The sequence below is a fragment of the Mya arenaria genome, chromosome 11 (genome assembly GCF_026914265.1).
Source record: "Mya arenaria isolate MELC-2E11 chromosome 11, ASM2691426v1".
In the NCBI taxonomy this organism is placed as follows: domain Eukaryota; kingdom Metazoa; phylum Mollusca; class Bivalvia; order Myida; family Myidae; genus Mya; species Mya arenaria.
The window spans coordinates 49,794,823-49,815,844 of NC_069132.1; the positions used below are offsets into that span (position 1 = coordinate 49,794,823).

General features: G+C 35.6%; 1 protein-coding gene across 1 annotated transcript in view; it reads right to left on the bottom strand.

Annotated features, from left to right (window-relative positions):
• The window catches only part of LOC128209486 (probable methyltransferase TARBP1), a 49,087-nt gene that overhangs the window by 340 nt on the left and 27,725 nt on the right, over nucleotides 1-21,022 (bottom strand). The window contains exons 13-26 of the mRNA XM_052913533.1: nucleotides 18,513-18,694; nucleotides 17,274-17,475; nucleotides 16,874-17,050; nucleotides 15,372-15,544; nucleotides 15,149-15,220; nucleotides 14,601-14,832; nucleotides 14,078-14,227; nucleotides 11,364-11,447; nucleotides 5,627-5,814; nucleotides 4,031-4,112; nucleotides 3,673-3,850; nucleotides 3,128-3,319; nucleotides 2,732-2,856; nucleotides 1,136-1,272 (exon numbers count right to left, since the gene is read on the bottom strand). Of these exons, the coding sequence (XP_052769493.1) occupies nucleotides 1,136-1,272; nucleotides 2,732-2,856; nucleotides 3,128-3,319; nucleotides 3,673-3,850; nucleotides 4,031-4,112; nucleotides 5,627-5,814; nucleotides 11,364-11,447; nucleotides 14,078-14,227; nucleotides 14,601-14,832; nucleotides 15,149-15,220; nucleotides 15,372-15,544; nucleotides 16,874-17,050; nucleotides 17,274-17,475; nucleotides 18,513-18,694 (2,174 nt within the window). The remainder of the gene's footprint in view (nucleotides 1-1,135; nucleotides 1,273-2,731; nucleotides 2,857-3,127; nucleotides 3,320-3,672; nucleotides 3,851-4,030; nucleotides 4,113-5,626; nucleotides 5,815-11,363; nucleotides 11,448-14,077; nucleotides 14,228-14,600; nucleotides 14,833-15,148; nucleotides 15,221-15,371; nucleotides 15,545-16,873; nucleotides 17,051-17,273; nucleotides 17,476-18,512; nucleotides 18,695-21,022) is intronic.

Consider the following 21,022-nt stretch of genomic DNA (forward strand, 5'->3'; position numbering starts at 1 on the left):
CTTTGATAACTTTAACAACATACATGTGATTAACTCTATACAAAGGATCACAATTTTTTTGCATTGCCATAAATATATCAGATTCTTACTTGCTTGCAAAAATCACACATGATCATTAAATGTTCAAGACAAAACCTCATAAAGCATTTTACCATAATAATTATGAAATAATTAAAAAACAAAAACACTGAGGAAGGAACACCAATGCTTGTTTGTTTTTTTGTGTTGTTTTTTTTTTAGTAAAAAAATGGGGCATAACAAGACAGACATTAGAGTCAGAGTTATGGGCATTGCTGCGTTGCTTCTCGTGCACATTGTCGTTAGTAATAAGTCTACAAGGTTTCATGTAATGACCTTGAATGGTTATTACTTTATTGCCAAGTTACAGTTTTTGCATGGTCACAAAATACCATATCCCCTACCGGATGATGTACAGTATCTCCTTCGCATTTCAACAAAGGATTGGAATCGAGGACAAAAGCTAAGTATGAACATGAACAAAGACCATTCACTAAATAAAAATACCTCCAGCACTGCGCTTCTTCACAATATGATCAATCTGTATATGAAGTTTGAAGAAAATAACTCATAAGACTCCTAGTCATGCTCCAGACAAAAATGCTTAGGACATACCCATGCAGGTACAGCAGGGGATAATAAAGTCAGAGATGTAAGCCAGAAAGATTGTATAGGGAATATGCCTGCCATGTTTCCATGGAATAACTTTTGACTGGAATGTATTGTCTTCAATATTCAATCAATACTATCCATAAAGCAAGTGTGTTTTGGGTAGGAATGGGTAGTCTAAAATATATATTAATATTCCCCTAGGTGCAGGTGTTATATGGTTGGAAATGTATAGAATAAAAACATGTTATGAAGGTTACCCCAGGTGCATAATCACACTAGAGTGTTTTGGTCTCAAACCAATGGCATCATAAGTGACATGATGCTGAATCACTCTGATATAAATGTTCATAACTGTTAAACCAATGGAGGAATTTTCTAGAATCATAATAATCTTAAATAAACAGAGGCATGTGGGTTTGAATTCAACATATTCCTTTGTTAAACCAAGTACATGTAGAGTAGACATGTAGGCTGGTCAATATCAGATTTCTGTGTCATCAGTTACCCTAGAAGCAAGAGTGTTTTTGTTGGGAATGTGTAGTCTGTGAGGGAGACACTGTTTGCCGTCTGCTCCACGCCAACAAGGGTGTAGCCAGCCTGTCTTCTCTGCTGCAGGTAATCACTCAGGTCGGTCTCGTGCACCTTGAATATGGGAAATGTACAGTATGTACTCCATTAACTATGGTGTGCCTTAACATTAAATCATTGAATGTCAAATATGGCAACAATTAAAATTATTGTAAATTTATCAAAAACAAAACCACTTGCAAGGTCATCCCTAAATAAATATTTTTTGTGGCTTGACCAACCATATAAGGCCCTGGACTGGTATTCATAAAAACACTTCAAGGCAATTCCTAACATATATTATTTTCCTGAATTAAGTATCTCACCTGTCATTGTATTTACTTTCTTAATAATATCTAAACTACTTTATTTTTATTTATTTTAGTTGATATACTTTATTTTAGTTGATATACTTTTATTCTAAAATCACTCATAATTTACATTCTATTTGAATATGAACATTTTAAGAAATTGACATAAGTTAAGAAATGACTAAAGATGTTTAATGAATACTGGTACTGGAAAGCAATATCAGGGGTATATATTGTAATAGGGACTCGTATCTAATGGGGATCCACTTGTGAGCATTGATAGAAAGCTTTGCAAGGTCAGAAATAGAGAGTGTAAATTGTATCTGGGACTCCTCTCAGTGATCCACGTATGGGCACTGACAGAGGCCCTGCAAGTTCAGTCCCAGGGAGTGTAAATTGCATTTGGGACTCCTCTCAGTGATGGGGATCCATTTATGGGTACTGACAAACAGGCCATGCACGGGTCAGTCCCAGGGAGTGTAAATTGCATTTGGGACTCCTCTCAGTGATGGGGATCCATTTATGGGCACTGACAAACAGGCCATGCAAAGTCAGTCCCAGGGAGTGTAAAATTGTATTTTGGCTCCTCTCAGTGATGGATGGGGATCCATTTATGGACATTGACAGAGGCCCTGCAAGGTGAGTCCCTGGGAGTGTAAATTGTATTTGGGACTTCTCTCAGTGATGGGAATCCATTTATGGGCACTGACAGAGGCCCTGCAAGGTCAGAACCAGGGAGTGTAAATTGTATTTGGAACTCACCACAGTGATGGGGACCCATTTGTGAGCTGTCAAGTAATGACACAGAGGCCCTGGAAGGCCAGAACCAGGTGTAAACTGTGTATTAGGATCTCAAATAAGTTATTTGGATCCAACTTAGGGGTGACTTGAAGGCCCTGGAAGGCCAGAGCCATATAAAGTGTATAAGGACCTAAAATAAGTGATTGAGATCCACTTGTTAGTAATTACATGGAGGCCCTGGAAGGTTAGAGCCATATAAAGTGTATTAGGACCTAAGTAAGAGATTGGGATCCACTTGTTAGTGGTGACATGGAGGCCCTGGAAGGCCAGAGCCATTGGTATAAAGTGTATTAGGACCTCTAACAAGTGATGGGGATCCACTTGTTAGTGGTGACATGGAGGCCCTGAAAGGCAAGAACAAGGGCTGTAAATTGTATTAGAATGGGTAGAATCAGAGGGTGTTTAGGGTGTAAGGGTTTTACCTCAGTGATGGGGATCCATTTGTGGGCAGTGACACTGAGGCCCTGGAAGCTTGTGTCCTCGACATACTGTAGCTTCCCCAACACATACTCAGACACACCAAATATCTCACTGGTTCGACACAATCCTTCACAGAAAATATACTTCATACTCATCAAGGAAATTGGTTGTATCAGCGAACATTTATATATATATATATGTCTTTCAAGCCTGTGAACAGGACTGTTGAATTGTTTGCATCATTTATTCTTACAGTAATGCAAGACACGGTCACTCCCTATATTATTTATTAATATTATGACATTTACTGTTTGAAATACCCGGTATATTATTAATGTTAATTGCAAAACAATTATATAATAAAAAAAAAAAAATAGAATACATAAAATTGGTAGTACCTCCCAGGTTGGGAACCTTGTTAATGAGGGACGTAACAACAACCAGCCCATCAGTAGGGCCAACCTTGACTCCGTGATCGACCTCAGACACAACCTCCTCCTCCAGCAGCATCTGTCGCCATGGCATTATCTTCTTCTGAACGTCCCGCTCCCCGCCACCCTCCTCAACCTCTGCCTCAGCCAACTTCAGGGCTGGAAACATATAACTTATAGAAATATATTTGTTCCAGTTTCAAGATGATGCAACACTCATTGGTTGTCTTGGTTCAAAATCACAAGCTAACAGTTTCATTTGCATATAGCATTCTTCAAGAATTAGGCTAATTAATTCATACTCTCAACAGCATAAAATGATGACAATATCCACAGAATGATTTTAGTTCTCTTATATAATTATCCAAGCTACCGTACATTAACTGTTATATCAGTAAATGAATAAATCTATATAAACTGATCTACATTCAACATTGATCTCATCGGTCTTTTCCAGCCAAATTGTCAAGAGGGAACTAATAAAAGCATACAGTTGCTTGTGTACTACTGACTTGTGTATTTCCACAGTGAAGGATCACACTTGTCAAACTGGTTAGGGGGGTTACGGATGTTGATGAAGGTGGGGCCACTCCCTAAGGCCCAGGCTGGGCACGTCATGGGGAACAACTCCGGGGCAATCCAGTCCTCTTCTGACAACCCCGTCATCTGGGGCATCACCTTATACAATGTCTAAAATGGGAAAAGTGCTCAACAGGTTCATTTTCATTTATCATATAACACATGCAAGCTTTACTTCAAGAAACAGATTTATATATATGTAAGACATAACATTCAAAACAGATGATTCCTTCCTCTTAACAGAAACAATAAAAACATCCTACATCTTAATGCACAAAAGTCAAACTTTACCTCGAGTGAAAAATCATCTTTGAAGTCTAGGAACTTGAAGAAAAAACTGTCCAGCAGTTTTCTGACATTTTTCGTAGAATTCCTGAATTATAACAAGCCAAGTAAAACAGGTGATTTAATAACACTACATATTTCTACCAATGCAATGAGAAAGGCTGAAGAAAACCAGCAATCAATGCAGAAGTACTAAAATTGTGAACAAATCACTCTTGATTTCTGCTTTACTGTCAAAAAATCTGTTGAAGACTTTTTTAACTCAATCACGCACAAGGGGAACACCTTATCAATGAGCATCTGAAAAAATATCGTAGGATCAAGAATTTCATTTAAATATAATGTTCATGTTACTAATTTGAACAGCAAAATCAAACAAGACGCAAACAGGTGGTATGCAGAGTCTGTCGAAAGAGCCTCTGACAAAGGCATATTTCAACCTTTGACCTATAAGCTTGACCTTGATCTTTTAGGTACAGACCTTGGTCTTGTGCGTTACACCTCATCATGGTGAGCATTCATGGCAAACGGATGCACGCACATACTCAGAACTGTCATTGTTGCAGCTATGTCTTTCTCACTGCACACAGACTCGACATTCATTTAAACTTTCTTAAAATGCATGGTAAAGATTGTTTGGAGAAGGTCCAGTCATCAACAGTAATCCTTTCAACCTTTGACCTCTAAGTATGACTTTGACCTTTGAGGTACAGACCTTGGTCTAGCGTGACACACCACCTCATTATGGCAAACATTCATGGCAAGTTTCTTGAAATTTTATAATTTGTGGTAAATATACATCCCGGACAAGGTATTCTGGACCCGAGTCCAATCAAGAGTATTCAGTTTGACATTTAGCCTCTAAGTGTAGTGTAAGCAAACAAATTTGGACACGCTGGACATTGTGTCTGACATCTTTAAAGTCCATGCAGGACATTTTCATGTTTCATAAGACATTTTTCAGTAAACATGTTAATACTAAAATTAGTTGCAGTACTGAGTTATTAAACTAACATATTTAAACATGTTCAATATCTTGACCTGACATCTATGGAAAAAAAAGGCATTAACCCTGAATCAATAAAGCTCATAAACCCTAGATGTTCGTGGGACAGACAGAAGATTCCTATATCAAGAGAAAGCTTACTTGAAGTTTGCAAGTAAAATTCCATACAATTTGCGATACTACCATAATATCCACATGAAATTCTTGACCTTACAACATTTTGTTGTTCATTCGTTTGTTGGTAAGATGGCCTGAAGATGATTAAGTAATCATCATGGTAGGATCATAACCTTTGTAAATGCATAAAAAATTCCCTCTTCAATGACTGTATTAATGTTAGTCAGTACTTACTACTAAAAACAAAACAAAACTGATAGGTTGTCACTCGTTAGTCAATCAATACAAAGTGGCATTGACAAATATGCAATTAACAATCAATATCATCAACATTTATTTAAAGGCCATGTCCACAGTTTAATGATCATAAATATTAACAACATTTATCTATTCACCATGTCCACAGTTTAACAATCATGTGTATCTGCTTATGGTTAATGTGTGTGTAAATGCCTGAGAATGTGATGTAAGGCTTTGACCTGTTCTCCTGGTTGAAGTCTACGATGGTCTGGAGGATGGGGTTGGCTGTGTGTATGGCTGTGAGCCCGAGGCGACCAGCCTGGGCCCACAGCTTGGAGAGGACAGCCTGGGAGTAGAGTCGTGTCTGAAAGTGGTGTGCCATGCACCACGGTAACACATTACCCAGGGCTTGCCTGTAGAACACCTCCTGAACAAACCAATGTACCAATAATGATATAAAGTTAACTGGATAAAACGAAATGATTCTTTTTTTTGTGTGTCTGGCCCAAAATAAACAAGAGCTGTCACAGAGACAGCGTGCTCGACTATTCGGCTTTTCAGTGTAAGGCTTGAAAAGTTTTGGCGAAACATGCATGGATCACTGTTAGATTAGATTTCAATGCAATACATGATGTACAGAGATATTAACATAAATGTGGTTACATGCAAAATTTTAACCAGAATTTTTAAGTGTAATAATAAAGTGCCATTATTTGCAAAACACAGTTAACTAACTTGATTATTCAATTAGGTTGGGTGGTTGAACACCATTGTATAAAGTCTCAATGCAATACATCAAGTAGTTGCTGAGATATTATCCTATGTGTGCTTACATGCAAGACCTTAACCAGAATTTCTAAGTCGCATAATAAAGGGGCAAAAATTATATAATATGAAAGATAGAGTTATCTTACTTGATTAAATAAGAAGGTTAAATGGTTGGGAGCCTGTGTGTAAAGTTTCAATGCAATACATGATGTATTTGCTGAAGCATTGACTTAAAAGTGGTTACATGCAAAACCTTAACCAGAATTTCTATGTTGAATAAAAAAGGGGCCATTATTTGAATTTAATGCAAACTATAGTTATCTTACTTGGTAATTTAAGTAGATTGGATGGTTGAGTACCATTTTATAAAGTCTTGATGCAATTCATCCAGTAGTTGCTGAGATATTAACCTGTGTGCTTACATGCAAAACCTTAACCAGAATTTTTGAGTCGAATAATAAAGAGCAATTATTTGCATTAAATGCAAACTAGGGTTATCTAACTTGGTAAATTAAGTAGGTTGGATGGTTGAGTACCATTGTATCAAGTCTCAATGCAATACCTCAAGCAGTTGCTGAGATATTAACCTATGTGTGCTTGCACACAAAACCTTAACCAGAATTTCTAAGTCAAATAATAAAGGCCTATTATTTGCATTAAATGCAAACTAGAGTTATCTAACTTGGTTAATTAAGTAGGTTGGTTGGTTGAGTACCATTGTATCAAGTCTCAATGCAATACCTCAAGTAGTTACTGAGATATTAACCTATGTGTGCTTGCACACAAAACCTTAACAAGAATTTCTAAGTCAAATAATAAAGGCCTATTATTGGCATTAAATGCAAACTAGAGTTATCAAACTTGGTTAATTGAGTAGGTTGGATGGTTGAGTACCATTGTATCAAGTCTCAATGCAATACCTCAAGTAGTTGCTGAGATATTAACCTATGTGTGCTTGCACACAAAACCGTAACCAGAATTTCTAAGTCAAATAATAAAGGCCTATTATTGGCATTAAATGCAAAGTAGAGTTATCAAACTTGGTTAATTAAGTAGGTTGGGTGGTTGAGTACCATTGTATCAAGTCTCAATGCAATACCTTAAGTAGTTGCTGAGATATTAACCTATGTGTGCTTGCACGCAAAACCTTAACCAAGGGGTGATGCCGACGCTTGGGTGAGTAGTATAGCTCTCCTTATTCTTCGAATAGTCGAGCTAAAAATGTACTTCAAGTCAATACTTATAAAGAAAACAAGAGCTGTCAAATGTGACAAACGCCCCTGAAAGGCAATGTTGGACTATATCTAGCATTCATTCAGCATCAAACCTATTTTCATGATGACCTTTCCTACCTTCCCATGATGTTTGAAAATATTGATCACTAACATTTTAAACGAGCTTGGAGATGTATGTACAAGGAGATGATAAGATGATGCAAGCTTGAGTGGATGAGAATTCAATAGGTATGTGTCTGTTTACATGTACTTTTAAATGCAATTGTTGAGCATTATCAAACATCTGTATATATGTGTATGAAATTTTTACATACTTTTAGATAATTTTTTAAAATGATTCAAGTTTTTAATGAAAACCTAGATTAGAAAAAATGGTTTGAAAAACACACATTTTTAGGTTAAAAGAGAATGAGGAAAAAACAACAAGCACTGGATAACTTTTAAGATACTGATGTGGATAAACGACTTGGTCATGTTCACCATATTGATATCCTAGTATCTTTTATCACGTTTTTGACCTGGCTTACCACATAATCAAAAAAGTTCATCTGGTTGTCATTACTAATGCAATACAGCAAGTAGTTGCTGAGTTAATGACTTATATCTGCTTACATGCAAAATCTTAACTGGAATTTCTAAGTCAAAAAATGAAGGGGCAGAATTCAAATTATATGCAAGATAGAGTCATCTAACTTGATTAATTAAGAATGTTGAATGGCTGGAAGCCCTTGTATAAATTTTCAATGCAATACATGATGATTGTATTTGCTGAAATATTGACTTAAATGAGGATCTCTAAGTAGAATAATAAAGGGCCATTATTTGCAAAATACAGTTATCTCACTTGGTTGAGTTTGGAACTGGTTGAGTATCATTGTATAAAGTCTCAATGCAATACATCTAGTTGCGGAAATATAAACCTATATGTACTTATTTTTCCATACAATACATGTTGTATTTGCTGTGATATTGACTTATATGTGGTGACATGTAAAACCTTAACCATAATTTTTAAGTTGAATAAGAAACGGCCATTATTAGCAAAATAGAGTTACTTGGTTATTTAGTGAGGTTGCATGGTTTAGTACCATTGTATGAAGTGTCAATGCAATACATCAAGTAGTTGCTGAGATATTAATATGTGTGCTTACATGCAAAACCTTCACCAGAATTTCTAAGTCAAATAATAAAGAATAAAATAAGTGTTATCTAACTTCATTAGTTAAGTAGGTTGGATAGATGGGAATACATATCTTAAATTTCAATGCAATACATGAGGTATTTGCTGAGATAATGACTTGAAGGTGTTTACATGCAAAACCATAACAAAGGTATGAAGCTGACCCTAGGGTGAGTAGTACAGCTCTCCTTATTCTTTGACTAGTCAACTAAAAACTATACAATATTGCAACAGTCAATTTCTCTTTTTTTAGCACAATTCAAGCTGGCTTGAGCAGTTCACAAGTCAAAATTGTCTTTATAATAACATTAGAGGATTTTATACATAGATATCAATGAACCGAATAAAATTTAATAACAATGCAGTTACAGTTCATTTAAGGTCTCTAAAAGGAAGTAAAGCTAAAATTTATATATTATATAACATATTTATACATAATTTTTGTTGGAGTGAGAATGGCAGGTGAATTGCTTTGATCATTATCTTTTGGTTGTATGAAACCTTAGATCAGCCTCGTTATTGTCTCCAAAAATTTTACAACTAAATTACAGCACTAAAATTTGACATTTGTAACATTTGTGCTTACAAGTTTTTTACGTTATATAAATTAGTTTGCTATCAACACATTGGTTATAAGAAATTACTATTGTACAACAGACTCCAGATACAACAAACTAATTTGAAAAGTCCCAACCAGTTCATAAATAACAGAGTTTACTGTTAACATATAACATACTTTATACTCTCAAACCCAAACTTCGAGGAAGATTATTTCACGGTATAAGACAATTTTGTTAACATTTTTTTGTAAATAATGAAATATGATGAAAAAACTAGAACTCCGCGAGTCAGATGTGTCGCCTGACAAATTATTTACTGTTGACATTATAGCTGTTAGATTGGCATTTTATTCATTTATAGACAATGATGTTGAAATTTAACTTTTAAGTGTAGGTGGCATTTGAACTGAAGGTAACAACGTTAAGCCTTACAAAAATTAACAACAAAAATTAACAAAGGGAAATAACCTTAACTAGAAATGTGTCCATAGGACACGGATGCCCCCACTTCGATTTTTTGTCACAGAAAATAAGCCATAATGATTATTCAGGATAATCTGAGGGCCCTAACTCCTAAATGATTAAAGCGATTTCCATGGCTATCGAACTTGATCAAGATATTATGGTCACAAACATGTGTTAAAAGTTTGGTGAGGATTGGACAAACAGTTTTCAAGAATTAGATCGGAAACAATCTTCGGGACGTATTTTTCAAGCCTTTTTTTGCAAATAAAGGGCCGTAACTCCTAAATGACAAAAGCGATTTCCATGGCTATCGAACTTGATCAAGATATTATGGTCACAATCATGTATGTAAAGTTTGGTGAGGATTGGACACATACTTTTCAAGAATTAGATTGGAAACATATATTTTTGAAGTATTTTTGGCAAAAAAGGGCCGTAACTCCTAAATGACTAAAGCGATTTCCATGACTATCGAACTTGATCAAGATATTATGGTCACAAACATGTTTTAAAGTTTGGTGAGGATTGGACAAACGGTTTTCAAGAATTAGATCGGAAACAATCTTCGGGAATTTTTGGCAAAAAAGGGCCGTAACTCCTAAATGACTAAAGCGATTTCCATGACTATCGAACTTGATCAAGATATTATGGTCACAAACATGTGTTTAAAGTTTGGTGAGGATTGGACAAACGGTTTTCAAGAATTAGATCGGAAACAATCTTCGGGACGTACGTACGTACGGACAAGGGCAACCCTATATGCCGCCACTTTGTGGGGGCATAAAAATATGGAAGCAAGAGTTACGGTTTTTGTGTACTGAACATGTCCTCAATGAGATCTATCTACCTATTAAGTTTCAGGTTGATACCTCTTATAGTTTATGACATATGCCCCTGACAACATTTAAGCTTGAAAATTAACAAAGGGCAATAACTCTAAACATATAGATGCAAGAGTTACTTCAAGATATGCATCGGACAAAACTTTAAGCATGAAAATTAACAAAGTGCAATTACTTTAAAACTAAGAAAGCAAGAGTTACTGTTATTGTGCACTGCACTTGCCCTCCATGAGATCTATCTACATATGAAGTTTTAAGTTCATACCACTAATAGTTTACAAGATATGCCCGGACAAGTGAAAACAGGACGTGGACACCAACAAAGGGAAATAACTCTAAAAATATGGAAGCAAGAGTTAGGGTTCTTGTGCAATGCACTTGCCCTCAATGAGATCTATCTAGCTATGAAGTTTTGAGTTGATACTTCTTATATTCTTTAAGATATGCCCCGGACAAAACTTTAAGCATGAAAATTAACAAAGGGCAATTACTCTAAAACTTAAAAGGCAAGAGTTACTGTTATTGTGCACTGCACTTGCCCTCCATGAGTCCTATCTACATATGAAGTCTCAAGTTGATAACTCTTATATTCTAAAAGATATGCCCTGGACAAAACTTTAAGCATGAAAATTAACAAAGGCAATAACTTTAAAAATATGGAAGCAAGAGTAACAGTTCTTGTGCTCTATACTTGCCCTCAATGAGATTTATCTACATATGAAATTTCAAGTTGATACCACTAATAGTTTACGAGGTATGCCCCTGACAAGTGAAAATGGGCCGCCACCGCCGCTGCTGCCTACAAAAGAAACCCCATATATGTTGCCTAGTCAGGCGACACATCAAAATGAATGACTCTGATTCCCTGGCTATATTTATAAGCTTTACACAGGGTTACTATCCACTGTAGTGTTGTTGAAGATTACCTGCTCTTCCTTGGGCAGTTTGGGTCCCAGATGTATTACAATGCACAGAAGTGAGCTCATGGTCAGGTGTTTGGTGTTACGGTACTGAAATAGACATACAAAAATTAATTTATGTCATCAAAAAAATTGAGTGACAGAAGACAGTACAGTCAAACCTGGCTGAACGGTCACCTGCTTTAAATGGCCACCTGCCTTAACGGGCCACTCCAAATTCCCCCCGTACGTTTTTACTATAAAGTGTACGTGCATTAAGCGGCCAACTGTCTAACGCGGCCACGGCCACTAATTTTTGTCCCCATGAAGCCATATTATCACTAATTAGCGGCCACTAATCCCTTGTCACTAACACTTCCGCTTATAAACTTTTCTAATAAACAGCTTTAATTGCGGATAGAAGTTTACGGAAAAGAACGACGGCCTCGGGTATCTCCGTCATCCAATAAAAATGAATATTGCATCACACGATTGTCATGCGTGTTTACTCATCAAGAAATCATGTTTATTACACGTCGGCGAATGTTTTGATCAGAATTGACACAATTAATGACGCAATTAATACGATAATTAAATAATTAAGAAGTTAATTGTTAAATACCGACAAAAACACCGGTTAATATGAATTCACAGTTTGCATTGTCATTTGACGGCGTGAAACGAGTTACGATTTTTATTCACTTCAATATTATTTTTCAAAGTGCATGGATTTATATTTTTATATTTACAATGCATTGTTCTTGATATGTTTTTTAACTTTGATTTTGGCTGAAAAAAAGACTAATCGAAAGTGTTTGACTCTAAAAGAACGTGTCGAGTGTATAAAGTTATTAGAAAACGGCCGTAGTGCAAGAAGTGTTGCCAAGGAATTTAACTGTGGACGGACTCAAATCAATTTCTTACTTAAGTGTAAGCGTGAAATTGAGGAGGAATATGAAAGCAATGGAAATTCAAACGCAAAAAGACAGAGAAAAATTACAGGAAATGTGTATGCACATGTAGTTGTGTAAATGTGTAGACTGATCTGTGGTGTGTTTTGTTTATGCTATGCATCAACATTTATTTAATGTACAGACTACATGTACTTTCAAAAGTGAACTAAAAAAGGTGTATGTACATGTAGTTGTGTAAATGTGTAGACTGATATGTGGTGTGTGTTTTTTATGCCTTGTATCAACATTTATCTAATGTATTTTATTTATAAATTTGAAATAAAGTTATTTTATCTATACAAAATTTATTTGTATTCAACCTTCTTCACTAATATTGATACAGATGTTATTGATTTTGGTGTGAGGTGGTGGTTAAGATACATACTCCATCTCTGAATAAAGCTAAAGTGGCGAAAATGCCAAATCTGGATTAAGTGGCCACCTGTCTTAAGCAGCCACTTTGATCATTTCCCAAGGGTGGCCACTTAATACAGGTTTGACTGTATTGCCTTCAACGCACCTTTTTACCTCATAACCCTAACTCAACTTATACAATTTTAAATTTTATATTCAAATTCTAATTGGGTGTGTCCCAAAATATTACAGACAAATGTGATTTTTAAAATTGTTGACGACTGATTTCTATAAAAATGCATCAGTATTATGTTCACTTGCTTACGAGTCAAACAGCCACTTATTTGGTGGATTGAAAGACAAATACAATGATATTACAGGACATTCTAAGGACACAAAGACCAAGACAAGGAAATATAAAAAACACAAATTTGACAGCAGTCAATGACTGACTGTTAGTGATGTAGTAGATCGCTGTCTTTTTTTTATCCCTGATATGTTCCTCATCTCATTCTGACATTGCAATATGGACATCTTGCTCTACTATGGATTTGACAGTATTAAAATAGGCCGACCTTTTTATTTCCTACCTCAAACAAGGGTACCCATCTTGCAATCTTGCAACAGTTCGGTGTGGAATAGCCAATTCACCTTCCACAATACCTAGATCTGTTTTAATTTCTAATGCGCTTTTACCCAGTAATTTCATAATATGCTCTATAAAAAGTACTACGTTGTCTTTAAAATTGCATTAAAATACTTGCAATGGACAACCAGTAAATTAGGATAGGCTTACAGAACCAACACTGTCCCAGGAAGGGAAAAGGCCTTGTTTGACAAAAAGCCATTTTGTGGCCTTCCCTACCTTCTCATGCAGTGTGGAAATATTGATCACTAACATTTTTAAAGAGCTTTAAAGTATTAACACAACGACAATAAGTCACTGCAAGATGGAGTGTATGTCAATCTGTGTCAGTACTTTTAAAGAAATTGCTGGGCATAATTAAACATATATGTCTGTTCACTATAATAATAATGTAATTTTGCGAGGATTCAAGCTTTTCATGAAATTATGAGGTAAATGGTTAATCAATAGTGAAGGAAAGTGTCAAACAGCTATAGCCTCTTTATATTTGGGTTTTCCACCAACAAAAACAAATGGCAGTAAAAAAAGGAAGCCAAAATCATAACATTTAAACTGTTAATCTGTCTATAAGTTACTGGACCACAAGTCCAGCTCTCAAAAAGTAAAAGATTCAACCTTCAGTACTCAGAGACCATGGTTTAGCAGCTAAGTAGCCACTTCTAATATAAGTTGAACTCTCATGATTCACTTGTTTTGCAATAACAACTTTATATGATACTATAACTTTTTGTGAGGGAGTTTGCTTAGCAGCTTCAGGTGACACTAGTTGTGTGACAATGGCCATGTACCTTGTCAAAGATGCTCCAGAGTTGTAGTCGCAGGTGCTGGTGTCTGTGAAGAGCCCAGATTATGACCCACTCGAGAATGTGGCGGACAGATGGCTGGGTCTCCACCTCCAGACTCACCCACATCTCTGCCCAAAGCTCATCTACATAATCCTTGAAAACATTGAACAACTTCAGCACATTACATATTAGTCAAATATCTAGACCAACATATTTTATTGACACCCTTGAGGCATATGTAATTTTATCATTGTTTGATTACTAAATAAATCTTGCCGTTGACATAAAATAGTTGATTTGGTATAAAATAATAAATATTAAATGGCTAGTAGAGTGATAGTGAAGGTGTCAACCTTGGCATTGCCTCATCAGCTGACAAATATTCATATAATCAGTTTAAAGACATCAAAAGTGCTCTCAGAGATTACCAAAAGTTAAATATACAATCAGTAAGACTGATACTTTTCCGCATTTATCCCATGAAAATCCAAGACAAACAAAGCTTTTGAAACATAAACTTCATTACCTTGGTTACAAGACCTTGGAGGAGCAGCACAGTCTGTATGAGGCGATGTCTTTGACGGTGAACGAGGCTGTTAGAAAACCGGTTAGCAGAGCCCTTAGACACAGCAACATACTTCTTCAGACACTCCTTGACAACGCTGGTTGCTAGGTGGCAGTGGGAAGGGTCACTGGGGTCAAGGTGACACAGCAGGGAGATGACCTTCACCTTTACCTCAATGTCTTCATTCTTCACTCTGGTGGAAAGGAAAAGAGCATTCTTCTAAAATGTTTATTGTAACATTTAAACATGACTTTTTTGTCAATTGATTTTACACTTAGTGGCAAATCAGTCATTGCATGTGCTGATGATCCTATGTCAAAATCTATAAGAAGCTGAAAAGAAGTGTCTGCCTTTTAGATATTTAAATTCAGCATGAATGTGAGTGGTGTCAATGTTTGAGATAAACACAATCTGCAAGCCCTGCAATGGTAAAATTGGAGAATAGTACACATTAATGCTTGTTGATCCAAAAGTCTGATTCAAAGACCAGGTTGTATGTATACACTTACATGTTGAGTCGTGGGTTGTCTGGGCAGTGTTCTCGGGTCATCTCCAGGGCTGCACAAATATCATACACCTGCCTGAAATACAGCATAACAAACGTAAATCCAACATTGAAAATAAAATGCATAATGATCAACATTTCAATTTCAGATGGACTGATAACTACTATTTCATTTTTCTTGTCATGTTACGTGGCAACTGTAATCTTAATAAAAAGTGTCCACTCACCTGACACACCTCTGGACGAGGTTGCCAAACATGCAAAGCTGGACGATGAGCGGGACAAACTTGCTGGCATTGATTATCATGCCAGGTCCAGTGAGGCCCGCGTACAGCTGGTCGCACATCGCGTTCACCACACCGTTCTTGTCCTGGCCCAGCTCTAGCAAACCCTCTGCATACTGAAATGTTTGCTTTATTTACATATGGGAATCAAACTTAAACTTCAATCAATTTTAAATACACTTTTTGCTAATCACCTGTAATAAATGTCAATCAATTCGATTTACCACATTCAACAGTGAAAATGCAGCAGGCATTAATGCAAAATCCCTCATATCACTCTATTGTTATGCTCTTATCCTGTAATATGCTTGAATCATTACTCTGAAGCTATTTTTCACAGCATTTCCACTCATCATGCTTGACCAAGGTATGTTGTATAGATAAAATCCATTGAGAAATTTAGAAGTAAGGCTTCTGTTAAGAAACAGTAACAATGTGCAATAACTCATTAGCTGAAATAAGAGTCATGGTTCTTCTTGTTCACTGGAATTCCTCTCATTGTGCTTTACCATTGTATGAAGTTTAATTCAATTCCATACAGTAGTTTTCAAGAAATGCTTCGGACAAAAATATATGAAAGGCAGTAACTTTGTAATAAGCTGAAATAGAGTTAGAGTTATTGTTGCTGTACACTGCACCTCCTCTCATATTGTTTACCAGTCTATGAAATTTAACTGAATCCTATCTATAAGTATTAAAGTTATGCTCCGGACAAGGAGAAGTTACAAAGGGTAATAACTCTGTAATTAGCTGAAATAGAGTTATAGTTCTTATACACTGCACTTTCTTGCATTCTGCTTTACCATTGATTGATGTTTAATTAAATTCCATCCAGTAGTTTTCAAATTATGCTCCAGACAAGGAAAAGTAACATAGGGCAATAACTTTGTAAGTAAAAATAGAGATATGGTTCTTGTCACTGCATTTCCTCTCATTATTAGATCATCGTATTAAGTTGAATTAAATTTCATCCTGTACTTTTTAAGTTATCCTCCAGACAAGGAAAATTGACATGGTCAGACAGACTGACCACAGGGTGACTCAAATATACCCCATTAAAACTTTGTTTGTCGAGTGTAAAAATAATCTATCCGCTAATTTGTGTTTTAGAAATTTAAGAAAAAGCACCAAGTCATTGATGTCATTGATTTTTTACGACTTATCCTGAAAATGTTGTGCAAAAGCTAAGTGTAGTTTTGTTGGTTGAATTAACAACAAAATGCTTTTAATTGATCAAAGAAATCATCTACCTCTAATAAAATATTATGAATGAAAGAAAGATTTTGTCAAACTGCATCATGTCTCATCCCGTAAAAACATGCATCAATTGTTAACGCACTCAACTCCACTTGGTACAGGAATTCAGAAAACATTGTAACATCCCTTTTATATTCTACTTGAGGGATTTTTAACTGGTTTAGCATGTATTTTGTAACAATACTCACAATGTTTAGTTTGGCGATGACAGGTGAGTTTTTGGGGCTTACAAGCAAGGCAGGGTGGAAGGCAAGGCAGGTGAAGGCATCCAGTACATCCCAGAACGTGATGGTGCGACGGGCCCCCTGCAGGCACATCCAGCTCCCATCCAGAATGTCACAGAGAGCTTCTTCACCAACAGTGTTCTACAGTACATGTAATAAATGTTCCTACAGAAGAATGAAGCTGACATGTAAGGTACTGGAAATGACTTAGTTGTTTTAACTTTAGAATCGCTTATGACCAGCATATCTATGATGACAATAGATCATTACCAATATATGGTTTTAATCAACAAACAACCAGTCCATCAAACAATAGCCAGATAAATTTAAATATCATTAAAGTTTCCTGAAGTACAGTATAAACCTTTGAAATGGCCAGCTTGAGGCACTTTAAGACAACAATAGCAGTTTCCTCCACCCCTACGGTGAGGGCTTCCCGTGCCAGGGGCAGTAACTCTTGGATGTCAAGACAGGGTCCACAACTCCTGTCCAACACGAGCTGCACCACCTGCCATTGGCTGGTCAGGAACTGGGAACTGAACTTGCCCCACTCCTGCTTATTCACACTGAAACACAGAAAAATAAACTGTTTTGGGTATTGATGTATTCTGTTTGTATGACAATAATTTCTTTCCGGGTATATTTGCCCTTGGAGCCAGATTTGATTTTCTGGTGTGATTTTTTCACGTTCAGCGCCAGGTGAAACTAATATATGTCCCATTCTATGAATGGGCTTATAAAAGGTCAATAATCTATGATGGAAAAATACATCATTAATATTGATAAAGTTCTTATGTGATATATTTCTATTTAATGCAATTATATTTCAAACAAATATAAAGAAATTAATATAAAAGTGTTGTGTCCTCTCATTTTATTTTGGTAAGACTGTCAGGAATATATACCCTATATAACAAGAGCTGTCACAGGAATGTGACAAATGCCCTCGAAAAGCCTTTTTAGACAGATAACTAATAATATTTGGGCCTGTATGGATAGATAGTCTTGAGTATGTAACATATTTTCATGATGACCTACCCGACCTTCAAATGAAGTTCAATATTCAATATTGATCTAAAACATTTTTAAAAGAGCAAATTTTGTACAAGAAATGATGAGTCACTGCTAGATGGTTTGGATGTCTATGGGCCTAAGCATTTTTCAATTATTGATTGGAAATGGATAGTCAGCTTAATGTCACTACATCCTTGACCATTGACCTACTAACCTCAAAAAGTTTTTTCTAGTGGTCATCTCCAACCTGCCTACAAAGTTTGAGGTCCGTGAGCCAGTGTTCTCCAGTTATTGATTGGAAATGGAGTTTCAGCTCAAGGTCACCACAACCTTCACCTTTAACCCACTGACCACAAAATGAATAGGAAGACGGACAGTCGGATTGCAATATGCCGCCCTTTTTTGGGCATAAAATAAAAAAAATACTGCTTTAAGACTTCAAAAGAACAAAGTAAATGTTGAATGGAGTTTGGTTACTTTCAACTTATTGCATACTGAAAGGGCTTTAAATCAAAGGAAAAAATCCTGGTAATCTTTAGAAGACATCCATGATCATTATAAAAATATGTATCAGTACCCCTGTATCTACCTTATGTCCATGGTGGGTTTATTGAAATTAGTAATAATTTTCCACTTCTTCATGAAGTCACTTAATTGACCAATCAGATCACTGCAAGCCTGTGTTGCCGGACTGTTGGACAGAAAATTGGCCACAGTTCCCAAAACGCCCATACATCCAAGCTGTTGCAGCTTCTCATGGAGACCAGAACTCTGCAACAAACAGTGGTTAGGATTACCGCCAATAATAAAAGTATTTTGTTTCCGTCAATTCAATATCTAAAAAAAATCAATTGTATGAATCTGATAATTAGCAGTAAAACATCTAAGCTTCTTTTAAGAAAAACAGTAAAAGCGCTGCAGAGTAAAAGCCAATGCTTTGTTGAATTACAGTCAAAAAAGGGGCATAAGTCAATAAGGATAAAAGTCTGATAGGCTTTGTCTTGCAGAGACTGGAAACATCTTTCATTTGAATATCTTGAATGGGTATTTAGTAATTGCTTAAGGCTAAATATTTTGCTGTTTGATGCTGACGATGACAATAACTGGACTTTTTTCTTTGAAAATCAGAAAAGCTTAACTACCGTACTTGAAATAGTCCAGTCATATTGTGAGAAAATTGTGCACATTGGGTTAAAATCTTGAAACTTGGTATACATGCAGAAAATGTGAATATGATTTAAAAAAGCTCAGGACCCACTTTGGATTCATCCAATATGGCCGCCAAAATCCAAGGCTTTATCAGAAAAGCACATGTGTTTGCTGGTTCTGAAATGGGATTATGGTTGACAAAAAGAAGTTATTTGGCACTGATTACGCTTCATTAGAGTTGTCCATGGGTTTGATTCGCTCCGAATGGTTGTCAAAATGTGGTCAAAAAGTTTTGCTCTGAATGGGCTTCATTGTTGCCTAAATGTGGTCCATTTGTTACCAAGGCGGCTGAATATACGATTTCTTTACACTAAAATGATCTAAAATGTAAAAAAATGATCTAAAATGTATCAAAACAATTATGTATTGTAAAATCGATAGAGCGCCATAGAGCCATCTTATTATATTAGTTGCAATATGGACTTTGAACACACAGTGTACGTAAAGGAGGAAATCTTGAGCTCTTATATGGTTTGAGGTACTCAGTGGACTAATAGAAACACATTTTGCTTTCTAAATACTGATTAGACCTGGGCATAAATATTCTTGTTGTTTTTTTGTACTACAGTATTAACACATTATGGTAAAAAAGCACTGGATAGACTTGAAAAGTGATATTCTCTGCTGGTGGATAAGCTTATTTGAAACGCAAATAAATATTTGTTTATGCAACTTGTTAAGCAGTGTATGGGCTAATTTAGGGACACATTATGGCTAACGTGACTTGTGTGTTGGAAAGAGGTAAACACAATTCATTTTGTTATTTTGTGTGTGTTTTTATAAAGTTTGACATTCAAAAGATTTTGACCTTAAAGTTTTGAAATGCTTATTTTTGCATGTCAAAGCAAAGTACATTATAAAACATCTACCATCTGTTCATATATATATATATATATATATATATATATATATATATATATATATATATATTGCATCCAAACAGTGTTACATGATAACCTCGGAAAGAGCACTTTTATGGAGATTGCCTTCGATAGTATTTATTTGGAGAAGCTCTAGTTGCTTGGAGCTTGCGTACTATATAAGAAAACGTTCATTGATTGGGTAAATTGAGGTAAATTGTGATAGACAAAAATAGATAATAGTATACAATTGCTTGTCTCATGCACTTTAAATAATAAATTATTGACCCGACTGTCACTCTACTATCATTTCTAGTCATTTTAAATGATTATTATAAGCATGAGATTAATAAGCTTTTCGTTTCTATGGATTTTTTTTAGGATTCTTTTCAACAAAACACACTTAAAAGAATGTTGAAAACATTTACATTTAACTTGTACATATGTACAAACTGTTTTCACAGAAAAATTAAAGAACATCAAGAAGTTTACAGGTTTGGGTAGATTAACTGGCGGACAAATTTGACTTTTAGGGGAAAATGGTTGCCATGGCAACAAAAAGCTAATTCTGTATGAAAAAAATGTTTTTGTTTTATAAAGTTTTTTCGTAAGATTTAATGAAAAAGTAAATACTATGTAAATTATGTATTTACTGAGGTCATGTCACAATTTATTTACTAATAAAATTCCTCTTTACAATATTAAAGGTCATGGCGGCCATTTTGGATTTTGGCAGCCATCTTGAACGAAATTGAGATGGGTCCTGAGCTTTTATTAACCTGAACATTCATATGTATCATTTGGTAAAGTTTCATAATTTTAACCCAAAGTGCACAATTTGGTGTAATTTTGTCACGATATGACTGGACTAAAATGCTACCAGAGAGTCTAAGACAATTTTATAGTAAGACTCAATCAACTCATGTTTAAACTTCAGACAGGCTTGTTTTTGAAAATATTGGGAATAACAGTTTGTTCAAGTATCTCTTTGGATAATCTTAACTTCATTCTTTTGGATTGTCCATAAGGA